Here is a 19,339-nt window from a genome sequence, read left to right as displayed (position 1 = left end):
AACAATGAATTTCTTACAAAAACGAACGACTTGTATCTTGACCAGAGTGCAGACAGACAGCCTGCGCCGTGAGCTGCCAAGGCTGATTGATGGGCTATCAGGAGGCTCATTGAAACAATAGAAATGCCAATAAACCGCTCACCTGAGGAATGCAGACTGATATAATCAAACTTCAATACATGATAAATACAAATAATACAGCAACATTTAATTGTCATAATAGGTTTACATGTATTGGTCAATTTGACTGCTTCTGGTCGGAATAGGTATGACAGTAATTTATCTCGCTAATTTTTGCAGCTAGGCGATTCTTTCTTTGGCAGGGTAATTAGTACATATATTTAGGAAAAGGCCGAGACCGAGGTTTGCCTCCAGCTGGGTAAGAACAGGGATCCCCACCCCACTGTCGGCTGTGTAGCCAGACATTCAGGCTCCGTTGGCGCCCTTCATCCTGATCTGCAATCGTAGCCATGGAGTGTGACATGGACTCCCGAAGCAGGGAAGTCTTGGGGAAATGGTTGGGAGAGACCTTGCATTATTGATAGAAGGGTCAGTGAAGTGAGTACCCATGCAATAGTGGACTCAGGATGCTGTCAGACTTTAATTAGGATTGCTCTTTTTTGTGGGAGTAGAGTACCAGTCAAAAGTTTGAGTACACTTGTCAGGTCATTAGATTGAGCTGTCCTTCACTTTCCTTCTTCACCAGATAGCTCTTGCACAACTTTGAGGTGTGTTTCGGCTCATTTTCTTGCTGAAGAATGATGGACTGCCTAACTAACCGTGATCCTGATGAAATGGCATGACTCTGAAGTATGCTTTGATAGCAATGCTGTCACCAGCAAAGCAACCCCAGACCATGACACTGCCTCCTCAATGCTTGACAGTGGGAACCACACATGCAGAACTCATGCGCTCACCCTCTCTGCATCTTACAAATACTCGGCGGTTGGATTTCAAATATTGACTCATCAGTCCATAAGACCGGCTTCCACTCCTCAAACTTCCAGTTTCTTTGTTTTTTGGCCCAGGTAAGTCTCTTTCTCTTATTCTGCACTCTTAACAATGGTTTCTTTGCAGGAATCCTTCCAGTTAGGCCAGCTTCACACAATCTCCTCTGAACAGTTGATGGTGAAACGTCTGTGCTTCTAGCAGCATTTAGCTGAGCTTGTATTTCAGGAGCAGTTAATCGCCGGTTTCGCAGACTTGTGACTTGAATGAACTTGTTCTTTGATTCTAAGGTCACCCTTGGCCTGCCTGACCTTGTTCGGTCCTCATGACTACCAGTTTCTTCAAATCGTTTGATGGTCTTGGCCACAGGAGTTACAGACACTTGCAAAGTTCTTGCGATTTGTCTTAAAGATTGACCTTCATTTCTTAAAGTAATTACAGACTGTATTTTTTCTTTGCTTAATTGAGCGTGTTTTGCCATTTTCTGCTCCCTTACATTCAGGAATGACAAACTTGTGCCTATGCTACCTATATTTATAGTAATCATGGACCCTCACCTGTTAACAATAATTGGTGACAAAAAGTTAATTAGGTAACATGCTAGTTAACTCAGAGAACATCTAACAAAGCCACGTTTATACTTAGGCCAGTGTTCTAACACCATGTTATACACATTTCAGACTTTTAACTGACTTGGGCTTCAGACTGAAATTCCCTTCCTTTGGGTGACCATTTCATTGAAATTGACAAGATTTACATTTTCATTTAAAAATTAGATTTTTTAATGCAATTCACTTATGATTATCAGCTTATATAAGTACACATATCATGTAATGAAATACTAAGTGTTTATATGTTTGCCAAATCGTCTTTTGGATAAAAACTGTATTACAATTTTATTGTTTTCCTGTAATAAAAATAAACCAAGTTTTAGTTACTTGTTTGTGTGGTTCCTGTACATTCACTGGGGAGGGTCCATGTGGTCAGTATGGAAATCCAAACAACCTGTAGAAATACAACACTCCTTGATGCAGTTCATCTTATTAAGACGTCTTGGTGTGTCATTGATGTGCTGTCCGGTGTTGCCATTCCTGATAATCTGACAGGAGAGGAAATTGAGGCCCTTGCAAGTTTGACAGCCATGTGGAGATGGCAGGCAAGCTCACTGATGCACAACTTCTAGAGCCAGTCGAAGATGCTATGCAGCCACAGGTTGAAGAGCCACGAGAGGATACTGCATCAGATGTGAAACCAGAAGAACCTTCACTTGAAGAACAGATACGTGTTGTGGACATTTTCCATAGGATGTGTCAGAATCATAGCTTTGAAATTGGATAAGAAGCTGCAAGCAAAATTGAGAGGGATTTCCAGCTGGAAGTGGCGAATTGTAAAAAAGCACACACCATTGGAAAACGACTTATTTTTAAAATTGCGTGCTGTTTTACTTGGTGTGACACACCTGGAGCATTGATTGTAAGTATACCTTAATTTTTTATGTTTGCTTTTCTCATTGCAAGGACAATTGTAATATGCACACGTGTGTCATGTAAATCGCTGGCAAGGATGGAGGATAGATTATTATTGTATGTTTGGATTACACCATGTAAAATTATTATTATTTTTTTTTTATTCATGGGTAATAAATGTTATTTCCTAATTGCTTATGCCTCAAAAGTATAGAAAATGGCTATTATTCCTTACAAACTTTGCTTTTGTGACCAGGACAGTGATATTTTGAAATTTACCTATTTTCCAGAACATTCCAGATAGATTCAGTGCTGAGTAAACTTGGAGTAACTTCTAGAACTTTCCAGTAATATAAATAGTAGTATAAATACAGAGGCCTTAAGCCCACCAGTTCAGTTTAGTTCCAGTTGCCTAAGTGGATACATATCTGCATATTTCTGGGAGGTCATAGGAGACCTCAAAATGGTGGCATTCCTGTTTCCCTGCTATCTTTGCCTTTGGGACAGCAGGGACACCAAGGCACACTAGCACAAGTGGAACTGGCCACAGCGGACCGAATTCTCTGTGGGGAGGAACAACGTCAAGTGGGAGCCACTGGTGGACCCCCGGAAGGTGATGATGCCACCACTGCACATCAAATTGGGCCTTAAGGAACAGTTTGTCAGAGCTCTAGATAAGGAGTCGGCAGCCTTCAAGTACCTTCAAGACTTCTTCCCTAAGCTGTCTGAGGCAAAGGTCAAAGCCGGTATCTTCGTCGGACCACAGATAAAGAAGATCCTGGAGTACAATGAATTCCCCAAGAAGCTCACTAGTAAGGAGAAAGCAGCTTGGAACAGCTTTGTCGCAGTGGTTAGGGGCTTCCTGGGCAATCACAAGGCCGAAAACTATGTGGAGCTGGTTGAGACTCTGGTGAAGAACTATGGCACAATGGGCTGTAGGATGTCTCTCAAAGTCCATATCCTTGATGCTCATCTTGATAAATTCAAGGAGAACATGGGAGCGTACTCAGAGGAGCAAGGCGAGCGCTTCCACCAGGATATACTGGATTTTGAACGCCGCTACCAAGGACAGTATAACGAGAACATGATGGGAGACTACATTTGGGGGCTGATTCGTGAAAGAGTTTTACAGTATAATCGTAAATCTCAAAACACTACTCACTTCTAAATCTTTTGTAGTCATTTTTGTATTACTTTAGTATAAATACATGTTAATTTGGATTCACATGTTGTTTTTTTCTGACTTTATGTGAACGAAAAGACACACATTTGCCTGTTTTCCCATTGGAAATAGTGATATTTTAAAATATCACTGTCCTGGTCACAAAAGCAAAGTTTGTGGGGAATAATAGCCATTTTCTATACTTTTGAGGCATAAGCAATTAGGAAATAACACTTGCTACCCAGGAACAAAAATATATATATATATATATATTGTTACACGGTGTAATGAAACTTTTTGCTGGTCACCAAGAAGTTGCTAATGTGGCATTTGACTTAAGCTGTTATTAGGCAGACATAGACATGCGTAACCATTTTGTATTTTTGGTTGGCAAGTGTGTATCCATGGGAAAGTTGCTTGTGCTCAGTGTATGCTAAATAATATGATAATTCAAGAATGTAATGAGTTTTAGGGAGTCCATGCACTTACAAGGCCACAACATATAATACTGGTGTGAATCACAATTTGTATTGTTAAAAACAAAATGATATAACCATGGGAGCTATAACGATGGAAGGATTGTGGAAACAATTTTGGAATAAAACAGGCTTAAACCTTGCTATATTTGAGAAAATACTTTGGGTCATTCCACAAAATTCCATCAGCAGTCAATAGGGACGGCAGCATTGGCAACATCTTGCAGGGCACCTCTTCACACCAGTCACACAGTGCAAAAAAAGCCTTTTGAAAACCTAACCAAAAAAGTGGGTTTCCTGCAACGGGTTGTGTTTGCGTCATCCCTCAAGTGAGGCTTATTTCTTATGTACAATAATGAGAGTAATTTAATATCTCAGCTGGGGCAGAAATCTGGCATGGAGGGCACTCTCCCCTGTGACACCCCAGTGGACAATTATTCTCTGGTTTAAATGATATGAACTGTATCACAAAGCTGAGTTTCATTGCATTAAAATACAAATGTTCCAGGTAGTGACAGTGTAGACAGAACAAGTACAGTTATAATGAGAAAGACCAAGTGGGACGTAGTACCTGGAGAGAGATTCCTGTGTGGAGGGGCTAGGAACCAAATCTCAACAGGGCTGTACACGGAGGGTGAAATCAGAGGTAAACAATGATGACCTTCATATTCTGTGGAGATTTTCAGAGTGAATAAAACAGTCTGGTCTGCGAGTCTGAATTACAGAAATACCAATTAGCATCCTGGCACAGGTTGGTAATGAATGTAAAGGCAGGTTCTCATGATAAACAGTGAAGAAAAAAGAAAAGGTGAAGTCTGCTTTTGTTGTATTATGATACCTGCATGTTATCTTTATTATATATTTGAATCATATTTGCACAAACTTGTTTCTATGATTTCAGTCAGGCATTTATGTTTAATGATATAAATAATGTATGTGGCATCAGTTATTTGTATAAATTATTATTCTGTTTCAGGATAACATTCCCATTCAAGTTTTCATCCGAAAAAAGGTAAGTACTTTCAGTGTATTTCTATACTCATGAATCATGTAGAACAACATGGTATTAGAAAATTGGGCAGCAAAACACACAAGACAAGTTAAGCAGCATAAGCACCATAATCATAGCTACTTCAGAATAGAATGTACACTGTTATAGAAGAAAAAAAATCAAAAGCATCAACATACCATTACTTCACTGCAGTCAAAATATTTAAACTTGCTCATGAGTGTGCCTTATATGCAGTCTTACCTGGGGTGAGAGAGACACTGGCTGTATCTCTATAAGTAAGACTGAAGATAAGTCTACATTTAATCCCTAAACTATGCCTGTCTCTATTGTCGGTATGTTACTTTTAACTGTATAGGATTTCAATTCCTTTCTGGTTGTCTACTGAGATTGGCTCACAATGTAATGCAAAACAATTACTTGCTATGGGACATGTATTATATTACATTATTTTGTAATAAAAAAATACCAAAATGTGGCTTAGTTATAATATATATATATATATATATATATATATATATACTATATATATATATATATATATATATATATATATATATATATAAAATTAGCAAACCTAGCTATGGTTGGTTATACATCGTCATTTGAAACAGCAACTCTAAATTAAACTTCACCTACCTTTTTCTTTACCAAGTAGACAGGAAAGAAAATGATACACAATTGTCTGCTGCTTCTTGTTAGTTTATTTACATAAATGTGTATTATTAGTAAACATGTAGACATTTACATTTTTAAAGGGATCACACTTACTGGCCTAATTATTTCCTTTCTCTTTTAGAGTATTGGAATACAATGGAATTGGGATGGAAAATGCAGATAGTGTCTGACTCAAATCACACAAGTGTTGCTGAATTTATTTTTGTTGGCTTTACTGGCGTAAGACAAGCTCCACAGTTAATAGGAGTCACATTTCTTATCATCTATCTAATGACTCTTCTTGGCAACCTTTTCATTTTATATGTGATCAAAAAGGAAGAAAAATTACAAACGCCAATGTATATTATTATCTGTAACCTTGCTTTGTCTGATCTCATATACAGCACAGTTATAAGCCCTAAACTAATCCAGTCCTATCTGCTTGATTCAAATGCAATACAATTCCATGTGTGTTTCCTCCAGATGTATTTCTTCCACTTTGCTGGCTCGGTGGATTCTTTCATGATGCTTGTGATGGCAATAGACCGCTATGTTTCAATATGTTTCCCTTTAAGGTACCCTACTTTAATTACCAATAAAAATGCACAAATCCTGTGCATTGTAGCCTGGATAATAGGAGCAATCAGTCCACTGCCTGCAGTTAGCTTTTCTGCTATACTTCCTTTTTGTGGTCCTAATAAGATAAACCATTTGTACTGTGAACATCGTTTAGTTGCCAGCCTCGCTTGCACTGACACAACTTTCAATATGTTTTTGGCATTTATAATAGCGTGTATAGTCTTAATTGTTCCATTTTCAATTATTTTGCTTTCTTATTTAAAAATAATCATCACTGTACTTAAGATTGCATCATCAGAAGGTAGGAAGAAGGCATTTTACACATGCAGCACACAGCTTATTGTGATTTCCATTTTTTTCATTCCAAGATTATTTGTATATATTGCTTCAGTAGCTGGGGTTTATATGCCAGATGTGGCCCGTGCCTCTTTGGGTGTCATTTATTGCCTCCTTCCTCCATTAGCAAACCCAGTAATCTATAGCTTTAGGACTAAAGAAATCAAGCAGTTTATTTTCAAATTGTTTAAACTGAAAACAATTGTTCCCAGAGAGGACACAATGGGAACTATTTGTGCTTGAATGTTAATAAACATCTTTAAATATTGTGTAACGTTTTGTCTTTCACTCCACACACAAAACATATAAAAGTTATTACAAATTCATTTGGATAACAATCATTGTGGACAAATATATGCATCAAGTGATTTTAAAACTAAATGCATGGCTCATGGAATGTGCTGCCATATGGAAACAAAAATATACTTTCAATATATTGTTTAAACTTATATGAAGAATACATTTTTTCAAATTATGTGACATATGTTTATATATGTTTCACATGAGCAGTTATTAGTACTGTTTAGTCTTTAATGGGTACAGCCCAAGCAAACGTGGTAAATAAATTAGTGATAACCAAGATATTCTGGAACACATTGCTAGGTCTGTTTCTTTTTTTTTGTTAGTGTCCATATTTCTTTGGGAGCCTCCCTAAATTACCCCTATTGGACCTCCTAAATTCTGCTAACTGGGGTCTTGAGGGCTCTTGCCTCAGGAATAACCAACCCAGCATAGGCTGAGGGTTGACAACTGGGGCTTCCTGCACATTTGGGGTGCTAGGCTCTTTGAGGCTCAATACATAGGTTCTCAATATATTGCGGTTCAAGGTAAGTTCTGGGTGTATTTTATAAACTTATCCCTCACCAGGACTTGTTCATGGGCAAGATGGGGGCATCTAGGGTTCTCTTGTCATAATGCTGCTTGGAGGCTTCTGACCACCTTCCCATCTTCCTTGCTACTTGGTCAAAGGCATAACTTAATCACTCATGGTGACACTATATCAAGTCATCTGGACCTTGGAAGCCCTCACTCTCTATGGCACCTATCACAAGATCCACTGGTGTTCAGGCATGCCTGCCAAACATTAAAAAAGCAAGTATCCGTTTGAGCAGTGAACACTATTATTGTAGGCATGTACAAGTTCTGGAAGGTAATCTGCCCATGGTGCCTTTTTGTCCTCTTCCAGGATTCCAATTAAATTCAGCAAAGTCTGGTTAAAGCATTCACAGAATCCATTGCCATGTGGGTGATATGGTGTTGTCCAGCTCTTGCATACCATAACAGTGGCACAATTCCTTAACTAAGCGGGATTCAAAATTGGGTCCCTGGTCAGAATGGAACTGCTTGGGACAACCAAATGTTTGGATCCCAGTTCACAATAAAGCATGATCAGTGGTCAGTGCTGTGTGGTCCTTAGTGGGTACAGCCCAAGAAAACTTGGTAAACAGATTAATGATAACAAAGATATTCTGGAACACATTGCTCAAATAATCGAGATCCACAATTTCAAGGAGGGCATTAACAATAATTTTGACTAATTGGGCTGGACCCTCAGAGCTATTAAGGACCTTCCTTAATGTACAACGAAGACAAACCCTTTGCTATCCTTATATCTCTTGTTCCATTTCTGGCCAGTAAAACTGAACTATAGAAAGTGTTTTCTTCAATCCCAAACATCCTGACTGTTCATGGTACTTCTGCCAAATACCCTTCTGCCTATGCAATGCTTGCTTCAGTTCAGAGGTCATCTTTTGTTATTCTAATAATGTAATGGGTTCTTTTTGGTCAAGAAAACAACACATTTGGCTTACATGCCAGTCATTCTTTTGGGCATGCTTCCATAAACCTACCACCCATCCCCAAGATAAAGGATATTCTTTGGTGATCCCATCATCTTGGTCAGCTCCAGAACAGCAAGCCTGCCTACTTCTGTGGATACTAGTCTAAAAACTGAAATTTCCAAGCCATGTCCAAGCCATGTTAACCAGTAGAGCACATCAGCAATAGTATTCTCTTTGCTTGATCTATACTGTATATCAAACAGGAAGTTTGCAAGCTGAAAGCAGTTTTTGTCTCTGTTCTCTCTCTGTTCTCTAGTCACAAGCTGTACTCCCGTCTCCTCAATGTCAGTACCTCCAATGTAAAACACATTAGCAAGACTTTGATATGTCTTGACGTGAATGAGGTAATTAATGGTTTTGTGGATATGCAGAGGGATCTGTCTTTTCCTGGCCATAGCTACTTTCTGAGCTATCTCAAAATCAATCTTCACACCGAAGCTAGACCAGTAAGCAGTATGGCTTCAGGTCGATACCCACAGGAACTCTCCCTGAGATTACCAACTCACTGTGAGCAGGGACTTCCTTGGGTTGGTGGCATGCAGGACACACCACACTGACATTGACATCTTCTCCCCCAAAATTTCGTGACCGTTGACATGTAGCCAATGACTGTACCCCCACCTTATAGGACTTGGCATCTGTCTGGGAGAAAAACTTAGTATGCTCATAATGAAATAGCTCCCTCCAGGAAAAAGCAATAACATTAATTCACAGAACTGATTGCTCCCTTTTCAGTAACGGTAATTGCACCAATATTAAAAGTCATTAAAACATAGCCAATGCAGGGAACTTGTAGCCTGATCGCTGCATGTAAAGACAGCCAGGAAATATCCTCTCTAATTTTATTCTCAGGTTCCGCAAATGTTCTCTTGCACTTACTTTCTGAGTCTTTACCCCATTTATTATTTTTCAACAATAGGGAGATCACCTACCACAAAAGACACAATGTCAGGACCAGGGCCTTTGTTATCACAACATGTTGCTTTCCCCAGCAACATGGTAATTTATTTTAAATCCCTTTGATCATATGGTTGCAGAGGACACTGTCATTCAACATGTTCCCCCTTTTGACAGGAAAAACAAATATCTGGTAGTCCCTTGAACTGGCTCTCTCCATCGACCCCATGGCTGTCCTCCAGTCGGGTGTCCAGATCTCTCACCCAGGGGTGCAGGTGGTCTCCCCCCATAACAGTCCTGGTATCCTGTAAATCTAATAATTGGGGGTCTGTTACTCACCCATGGGTGCCTGTCTTGGGCCTTCAACGCTTCTTGCATCTCTCTGCCCAAAATGGAAAATTTTTCTTTCATCTCACGAGTTAATTCATCCTTCAATGTTACTCTCCAATGAGTTCTGTCCTGTGGAGTAGGTTCTGTCCAGTGGAGTAGGGTAAAACGCTTACCAACACCATAGCAAAGAGGCTTTTCTGGCTCTTTCAGACCCTCTTCTTCCAGCAGCAGGGCCTCTTGTCACACATCTTCAAAAGCCAAGCCCTAATCTCACCTAATCTTACGTCTTAGAGAATCATCTTCCAGGCCCGCCACTAGCTGGTCTCTCAGCAACACATTCTCCTGGTGCAGCCCCTTGGGGTCTCACTGTTGTAACCCGCAGAAATGTTCACATAAACAAAGGGTGAAGGCACTTATGTTTTCTCTTGTTTCTTGCTTGCAGTTAAAGAATAGAGATTGCAAAGCAGAGGCAGGAGTCTTATCTCTATACAACTGATCTAGAGTCTTAGATATTTGTTGTGAAGTTCCCCTATCTCTCTCTGTTAAAATCAAGATTTCTCATTTTGGCTCTCTTTCCAAAAAGCTTAAAATAAAGTCCACTTGTTGAGCATCGGTTACAACTTGCATGCGTAATATAATCTGAGTTTTGTAATCACCCGACTTAATGGTAGAATTAGTATCTTGAAATATTGAACACCATGATGACCCCATCTTAAATGGCATCATCATTACATGCTGTGACAGGGTGATAAGTGGTGCAGTGTACAAACAGAATGTCCAAACCATATTTCAATCAGAAAAACATCTCTATTTAATAAACAGGTTACAGAAAAACAATAGTCTAATCGCCCCTATACCAACGATAGTATAGGGGTGTGGTAGTGTGCCCCGTCCATGTGTGTGTTATATGTTGTGTTGCATGTGGTGTGTTAATGTTGATGTATAGATGTTGGTGCACAGGATATAAATGGGTCTTTGTAGCAAGAGTGATTTAAAATATAATTGTATTTAGACACAAGGATGGCACAATCACTTCATGTGCAGATTGAAAGGGGTATTTGTATATGAGCATGAGGAAGCGTAAAAATTAGTTCACGTGCAGATGTACCGAGATTCCAAATTGAATGATTGATTAGCAATCGAGTCTCGGTACAGCTGCATAAAAGATGCAGTGTTTCACTCACTCGGGGTTGGGTGTTCAGGGTGAGAGAATGGGAGCGAAAGTTGGGAGTAAGCTTTAAAATAATAATAATAAAATTACAATTGCCATACGTGCTGAATTAGAAACTTGTCTGTTTAACGTTCATCCCCTGTTTGTTAGTGTCTGTTTCGTTTAGTGTTAGTACGTTTTGTTTGTCTATTTATTTTAGCCTAAAGTGCTGTGTGCTGTTTTTGTTTAACTATTTTATTTGTTTGTTTATTAAATGCACTGAGTGCCACTGCGTCTAGGTTTCACCTGCCACTACTGCCTGTCTGTGTGTTCCTTTCTGGTCTGACGTCACCCCTACAGCCAACCTGTTCACAAGGGGAAATAAATATGCCGGGTTGCAGACCCAAACAAAAACAAAACACTCTAGTAACCACAATCCTCTGTGAACAAAACTGTGCACTGTGATGGGGAAGTGAGGTGAGTGCCTGTACTGGTTGCTGTGCTGTGCAGTGAAATGTTGAGTTGGGGTTAGCGCTGGCTCCGTGCCTCCATTCTCCTCTGTGCTACTCACCTGCAGACACAAAACAAAACAACAAAAATACAGTCTCCGGCTGGATTATTAGTTTTCAGCATAAGGGTGGTACTCATGTAGCACTATCCTCTTTGTACTACCCAATTCCTCCCTGCAATCAGCCCGTCGACAGCCTTTCTCCAATTGCTGTCTGCCCTGTAGCCAATTGCAAGGGATTCATTTAGTGTACGTGCCGCTACGCGCTTCCGCCCAGCTGGCCGACTTGACCAGTCTACGGGGAAGCATATCGTCCACCTTACACAGCGCCATTTCTGGTAGGGTGGGAGATTTTAAGTTTACTCTTTCTCTCTTTGTTACACAGGCCTATGCTGATTATCTGTTTCCTCTGCATGCATTACTATGATGCCGCTGAACTCAATATCCTGCTGAACTCACCAAATTAGTTCACCTGGTAGCTGTCAACCACAGCAAAACTGAATGGTTCTTAATACTGGGGAAGCAACACCCTGGCAATGCATACACAGGAACAGAGGACAAGTGAGATATACTTTTAAAATATATATTTTTTAAAGAAGGAATTTTTTTTAAAAAGAGATTGCAAATAAAAATGTAAAACCATAACACGTCCACAATCACAGTTGCTCTCTCTGTCCTAATAAAGTATCCAAGCTCAGTTCAATAAAATTGAAGGGCAGGGCTGTAAGAATAATCCAGGGCAGATGGGAAAAAAAAAAAAAAAAACTCTGCTAAGAATGCTATTGCTAGCGAAAGTTAATGTTTTTTTAAACCCTTAGATATTGTATAAGTATTAAGTTTTAGTTTGTGAACAAAGCAGTTTTCTAAAAAATATATATTTTTAAAGATTGGCCTGAAAGGCACAGAGTCAACCTGCCTCTCATTCTTTATATTACTCTCTATTGTCTATTGTTCTTTAAATTATCTACTTAATTGTTTCACCACCTCCCTCACTTGTCTGTTGCTATTTTTCCTGTTGGAGTTCCTAACCCTTTTTATTTTTTCCCAGGGGGCACCTTCTCTTCCATTCCTTAATTCAGAGCAGCTTCACTGTAGTTCTTTGCCCTTCATGTCATTATTTTGCTGTTAGCTCACTTTTCTCATTGATTTTCAGGGAGTGAAGCCTCTGCTGTCCATATTTTATTCAACTGATTTTCAATTTGCTGATAAACTGCTATTCCTTTTAGTTTCTCATAAAAGTAATCCTATTGTCTCAGTGCCAGTGTTTCTGGTTGCCATAATGTTTAGGAACCAAAGTGTCCCTAAAGCACTGTTGCCGTACAATCATTTAATAATTAGAAGTTCTCATTGGATTTAATCCCAGTGGTCTCTATTAGTTTAAGCAATGTGTTTATTAGATATGAAATACAGTATATGTAGCTCTGTTAGAGTTTCTCATATGCTTTTACCCCCCCCCCCCAAAAAAAAAAAAAATCTTAATTTTATGTTAACAGTTAGTTATTCTACAGTAACCTATTTAATAAAAATAGATAATAATAACATAACCATATCTGATATGCTAAACGTCTTTAAAAGTTCCCTTCAATAAATTCCATTTCAATCACGTAAGAGACTTGATAACCCTAAAGCAGGATCTCATGTTTGCTGAATTCTATTAGTTTATAAATAGGTTCCTATATATTAGGTAAATATAGACAAACAAATCAACAACAACATGTGAATATGTCAGTAAGCAAGTTGTGAGCAGTAAAAAGGTGCCCCTTCCAATAAAGTGGAGTCAGATAGAAGGCATTGTTGCAAATTAACTCTGTTTACATTTTCCAGCAGTAGTTTCAACAGTGGAGACACTTCTTATCACTCGACCAAAGAGGTGGCTCAAACTGCTTACATCATTAGGTTATAATTGCCTTCACACACGTGACAACATCACAGGTAAAAAAAAAAACATATATATACAGTGCCTTGCAAAAGTATTCAGAACCCTGACCAATTCTCTCATATTACCGAATTACAAATTATTTTTGATATTTTATTTTTAAACACTGAAACTCAGAATCAATTATTGTAAGGTCACACTGGTTTTATGTTGGGAAATACTTTTAAGAACAATAAAAAACTGAAATATCTTGCTTGCATATGTATTCAGCCCCTGTGCTGTGGAAACTCCCAGTTTGCAACGATGAAAGAAATTGCCCAAAAGAGGACACAACTACCTTACCATTAGCCTCCACCTGTGAACCATTAAATTTGCTGTCACATTTTCTGGATAAAAACCCCACTGTTGAAGGATCATTGGTAAGGCTGTGAATCTGAAGGAAAATAAAGACCAAAGAGCATTCTACAGAAGTTAGAGGTAATGTAATACAAATGCATAGATTAGTGTAAGGGTACAAAATAATAGCCAAGTGTTTGGATATCCCAGTGCGCACAGTTGGATCAATAATCAGGAAGTGGAAGCTGCATCACACCACCCAGGCACTGCCAAGAAAAGGCCGTCCCTCAAAACTCAGCACTCAGACAAGAAGGAGACTTGTGAGAGAAGCCACAGAGAGGCCAACAATCACTTTGAAGTAGCTACAGAGTTCAATGGCTGGGAGTGGAGTAATGGTGCTCCAGTCAACCATATCAAGGGCTCTGCATAACACTGGCCTGTATGGGAGGGTGGCAATAAAGAAGCCATTACTCAAAAAGTACCATCTGAAAGCATATCTGGAGTTTGCCAGAAAGCATGAGAGTGACCCAGCTGCGAAGTGGGAAAAGGTTTTTTTGTCAGGTGAGACCAAGATAGAGATTTTGGCCAAAACTCAAAGCGCTATGTGTGGCGCAAACCTAACACTGCTCATTCCTCAAGACACACCATCCCTACATTGAAGTATGGTGGTGGCAGCATCATGCTGTGGGGACGCTTCTCATCAGCAAGGACTGGGCATCTTGTTACAATTTGAAGGAAGAATGGATGGTGCAAAATATAGGAAAATACTGCAAGAGAATCTGCTTCAGTCCGCTAAAAAACTGAAGCTTGGGAGGAAATTCACCTTTCAGCAGGACAATGATCTCAAGCACAAAGCCAAAGCAACATTGGAGTGGCTCAAGAACAAAAAGGTGAATGTCCTACAGTGGCCCAGTCAAAGTCTTGATCTCAATCCCATTGAGAATCTGTGGCACTATTTGAAAATTGCGGTCCACAAGCATCGTCCAACCAACCTGAACAACCTGGAGCAAATCTGCCAAGAAGAATGGGCCAAAATCACTCCAACACTGTGTGCAAAGCTGGTACATACTTACCCCAAAAGACTTAAAGCTGTTATTGCAGCGAAAGGTGGCTCTACCAAATATTAATGTGTGGGGGTTGAACACTTATGCAAGCAAGATATTTCAGTTTTTTATTTTTCTTAAAAATATTTCCCAACATAAAATCAATGTCACCTTACAATAATTGATTTTGAGTTTAAGTGTTTTAAAATAAAATATCGAACAGAACGAAATTTCAATGTACCATTTGTAATTCAGTAATATGAGAGAATTGGTCAGGGGTCTGAATACTTTTGCAAGGCACTGTATATATATATATATATATATATATATATATATATATATATATTACGGTAATATATGCTATATGCTATATAAAATGTATATACGGTTATATTGCCTTTTGGCTAAACCTTTTTGCATTATTTTTAATATTGTTATTTTCAAAATATATACTCTCTGTGCTGCTGAAAAAACCCAGTCTAGTTACAGACATCTTTCCTTTGAGATGTACGTTTCATTTCTTGTCTTTCATCTCTTGGTCCTGCACTTTAGTCACATGAGTTTCCAAGCCTCACTCCCAGGGATGAACGGCAGGGGGTGCTCAAGTCCCAATTGAGGTGCCTGTGAGTGGAAACTCAGGCTGCAGGCACTGTGCACTTTCCCCTTATATTTAAAAATAATTAAAATCACAAGCACCATTTAAGCTGTTTTAACTTTATAGTGTTGGATGTTAAATTCAATGAGGTATCTGTGTTTCCCAGATCAGGTCTAATTGCATACTATAAGTTTACATATCAGAACCTTTATAAACCTGCTAACAATCTGCTAACCAACGAATGACCAACAGGCTGCATGAATTTCAAGCTTAACTAACCACACATGCTTTGTTTGTAAAGGGAAGTAAAGCAATACTCTTTGTATTGTGTATGTACTGAAAATCTTAAAAAAAAAAAAAAAAATCACAACAGGGCTGTTTCTTTGTGTCTACTATCCATATAAGAAATGTCTACGGGGTTATCTATATATAATATACATAAATACATATATATATATATATATATATATATATATATATATATATATATATATATATATATATATATATATATATATATATAAAGGTAAAGGTAATCATATTATTCATAAATACGATACTGCATGTTTGTCTGGCTTTAGTTCACAAATTTCAGACACTGTCCTTTGCCTAGTGGTGCCTGGCCTAGACACTGACCTTGACTGAAAAGGCTTCTGAACTAAACCTTGAATGCAACACTGGGTGCTATTCAAAACATTTACTCTGTGTGTGGCAACACAGAGAGAGCATCTTGAGACAGCTTGATGCAGGTAGTCAGATATCTCAGGTGTGGAACTGTTAATTAGCTTGGTTCCCTTCCAGAATCAATGCGTATCCAGGAGACTCTCTGGTGAGTTTTTTTTTTTGGAACAAGCTAGTCTGTGAGAATATCGACATCAATCATGTTGTTTGGATAGCAGGTGCAATCAGGAAAGTGGCTCGCATGTAATTAGAGATTAGACCACAGCAAGCAATGCTGAGAGTTTAATATTTTTAATTTCATATACAAGATCAGGTAATTACAAATATTCTTTTAAGATTCACTTCCATATAAATGGCTTAATTTTACACTCATAGTGACATTTCTCAGTTTCCAAAGATACTGTTAGTGTTGTGTTATGTGAGTATGCTGGTGGATCCCTGTTGTTTATATTTTCAGTGTGAGCAGTGAAAATGTTAAGATGAGGGATCGGCCACACAATCAATCATAACCAATTTGGGAACTGAGGAGGTTGCAGTCATGTGACAGGAAAAGCAGGGGCAGCATAAACAACTTAGCACTGAGAGCACTTATTATATATATATATATATATATATATATATATATATATATATATATATATATAATATATATATAATATATATATATATAATATATATATATATATCATCATTAGCATATATGCCTTAGGTTTTAGAAACAAATTGCAAATCAAATACAAATCACTCAGTTTATGGTGACCAGGACTACAATCTATGTATTTGTATTGAAAATAAATATTGTGTTTATCTCTACCAGACTTGACCCCCCCCCGGCACATATCTGGTGCGAGCCATACTGTAAGGCTTGAAAAAATGCACTGACTTGTAATGGATACTGTTCACATGTTTCTCTTTTAAAATTCAGGTTTGCAGAGAGAACCTTTCTAAGGGTTTCTTTTAAATAGGCCATCTAGTGTTTAAAATATAAATATTGACAGTTTTAAACATGCTTGTATCAAGTAACTTTAAATCTGTTAAGGGCAAACTGTGTAAAAATTATACAGATATTTTGATTAAGTGTGCAGTCAATTAGTGAGCAACTGCCAAGATGTACAAATTCTCAGTGGTAAGAGCATTGAGCAGCTTTGGGAGTGAGCAGGTGTTCACTGTAACATGAGATCATTAGGGGCTGAACAAGCATTAACAGTATAGCAAGCTACTCTCAATTGGGTTGTTGCATCAGTATTAACAGTTTTATTAAACAAAATGAAATGAGAGATAATATTCTTTTGTATTATTACTCTATAATTCATTCAAATTATGTCATCAGTGTGTTTTGTAGGAATACGTCAAGTGATTTGAATCTGGACTGTCATCGTATTAGCAGTTACTTATATAAATATAAAACATAGTGCTTTAATTTAAATTTTTTATTTTATACACCTATTTTCAAATTCAATATGAACCTCTACTGACACACTGTTAGAATTTGAGTTCGATTCAGATTGTATGCAATTCAGTAGTGCACCCAATCACTATTCTAAGTAAGGTGTACTGTTGTTTTTTTTTTTTTTTACATTCCCCTTACTGTTTTATGGTATTTTCAATTATTGTGAGTGGTTCTGGGCTCTGTTGCTCCATCAATGAGTTATTGTCAACTTTCAGTATATCTGCTTTTACCTGACTTTGAACCTGCCTAGAGCTTCTCTGGATAACCTGTGCTGGGACAGAACAGCCTTGAAGCTCAGATAGGATCAGCAATATTTGTTTCTCCAATCCGGAGTTATTATCATTTCTCTATATCTGCCTGTGGCAGTGTCCTGCCCCTATATATATATATATATATATATATATAATTATTATTATTACTAATATATTGTGTTTTCGGCGGATGGACGAAAGCTGTCCGTCATTGTTTGCTGTTTTAGACTGGCGAAAAAAGCTGGTCTCAAAGTGTGAATGGGGTTGAATCCCCATCCCTGTAAAGCTCGTGGGAATGTGGCTGGAGCCTTAATAAGGTAATGGGTTAAAGGTTAATTAAGGCTCCAGCAACGATATAAAAGACCCACTCCTAGCTCATTAGTGAAGAGGGTTCAGAGTGGAGAACGAGTGAGGAGCTGGGAGGTAAAATTAAAGTCCAGAGGTAAACAATTGCTATACGTGTTGGTTAAAACCAGCATGATAATTGTTTAGTTACTATTATTGTTTATTTGTTTGGCCAATGTGCCTTTTTGTTTTGTGTCTTTTGTGTTTGTTTAAATATTCATTTTATTATTTAATAAATACACTGAGCACCGTTGCGCTTCAGTTTTGCTCCACTACTTCCTGAGTCTGTGTTTCTGGACTGACGTCACCACTGCAAGCCATCCCTTTCACACTGCCTTAATCTGGCTTTTCCATCCTAGCACATGATTACACAAAGAAGCACAATTTCAACCAACTGAGAGAATGATGACTAGTTACAGGCAGGCATGTTAATTTACCAGTATACAATAGGCTTTACCAATACGTCTAATAAATGAGTTTGTAGAATTGAATTACATAAAATGAAGTATTCCTTTGTATATGGATAATTGGGGTTGTATCTTTGTAAATGCATCTTTATTGATGATTTAGTTTTTTCATTAAATTGAGGGTTAAAATTAAATTCGAGGACTTCATAAATCCAGTAATCATTTACTGAATCTCCTTGCTGGAACTGAGTGCACAAGGTGTAGAAAGTAAATTATAACTTAAGTACAGCATACAGATCACCTTCACATGCAGCCCCCAAGATTTAGTAAAAAAAGATTATTGGTTTGATAGTGAAACTATTTCTAACGAATTCTGTTTATATTTTATGTTTCCACTCATTTTGGGTATGGACTCCAAGTTCATTGGCTCTCAACTTTAAGGACTGGGGCACTCCGGTGGTGGCAATGCTGGCAGCTGCGTTGGTCCCTCTGCTCATGCAGCTGGCTTTCGCTGTGCTCCCTTCAGCAGCAGGTGTAGTGGCTGCTGAGGTTGGCCCACCAGTTGCCATTCTGACTCTGTAGCCGGTGAAAGCTCCTCCCCCTATAACACTGGTGACAGCATAAGCTTCTCACCCTTTGGTCCTGGATACGGCAGTGGCTCCTTCCTCTTTGGCATTCAGGCAGACAGCCCCTCCTTCTCTGGCACTGGATATGGCAACGGCTCCTTTGCTCACCTCCAGGAACAGCCGCTCCTCCCCATCTTCCATTTTTGGACAGGTAGTTCCGTCTTCTCTGGCATTCGGGTCTGCCAGCCCGTCATCTTCACCTTGGAGGGGCCAGCATACCATCATGTGCCCGAACTCCCCGCAAGCAATACACCAACCTTGGTCCTCCAGGAAGCAAAAGAGGGCATCTAATCTGCCGTTCCACAGAGATTGGAATGCACAGGTGTCCATGTCTAGCCTTTGGGCAGGCAGCATCTGTGGGGCCATCTGG

At 38.7% G+C, this 19,339-nt stretch overlaps 1 protein-coding gene across 1 annotated transcript; it reads left to right on the top strand.

The window, feature by feature from the left end:
• Positions 1 to 5,892: 5,892 nt before the first annotated feature.
• LOC121321185 (olfactory receptor 6N1-like) lies at positions 5,893 to 18,925 on the top strand. Its single transcript, XM_041260084.1, has 2 exons — positions 5,893 to 6,768; positions 18,785 to 18,925. The coding sequence occupies exons 1-2, from the start codon at positions 5,893 to 5,895 to the stop codon at positions 18,923 to 18,925; spliced, it is 1,017 nt and encodes a 338-aa protein (XP_041116018.1).
• The last annotated feature ends 414 nt before the right edge of the window (positions 18,926 to 19,339 follow it).

The sequence above is a fragment of the Polyodon spathula genome, chromosome 9, assembly GCF_017654505.1.
Source record: "Polyodon spathula isolate WHYD16114869_AA chromosome 9, ASM1765450v1, whole genome shotgun sequence".
NCBI lineage: Eukaryota > Metazoa > Chordata > Actinopteri > Acipenseriformes > Polyodontidae > Polyodon > Polyodon spathula.
This window is presented reverse-complemented; position numbering and strand designations above follow the sequence as displayed.

What these genes read in the sequence shown, in the direction of transcription:
- LOC121321185 (XM_041260084.1), top strand. Translation starts at nt 5,893, where the DNA reads ATGCAGATAGTGTCTGACTCAAATCACACAAGTGTTGCTGAATTTATT. An exon ending in TTCCTCCATTAGCAAACCCA is followed by an intron (nt 6,769 to 18,784) that starts GTAATCTATAGC and finishes CTCAACTTTAAG; the next exon opens with GACTGGGGCACTCCGGTGGT.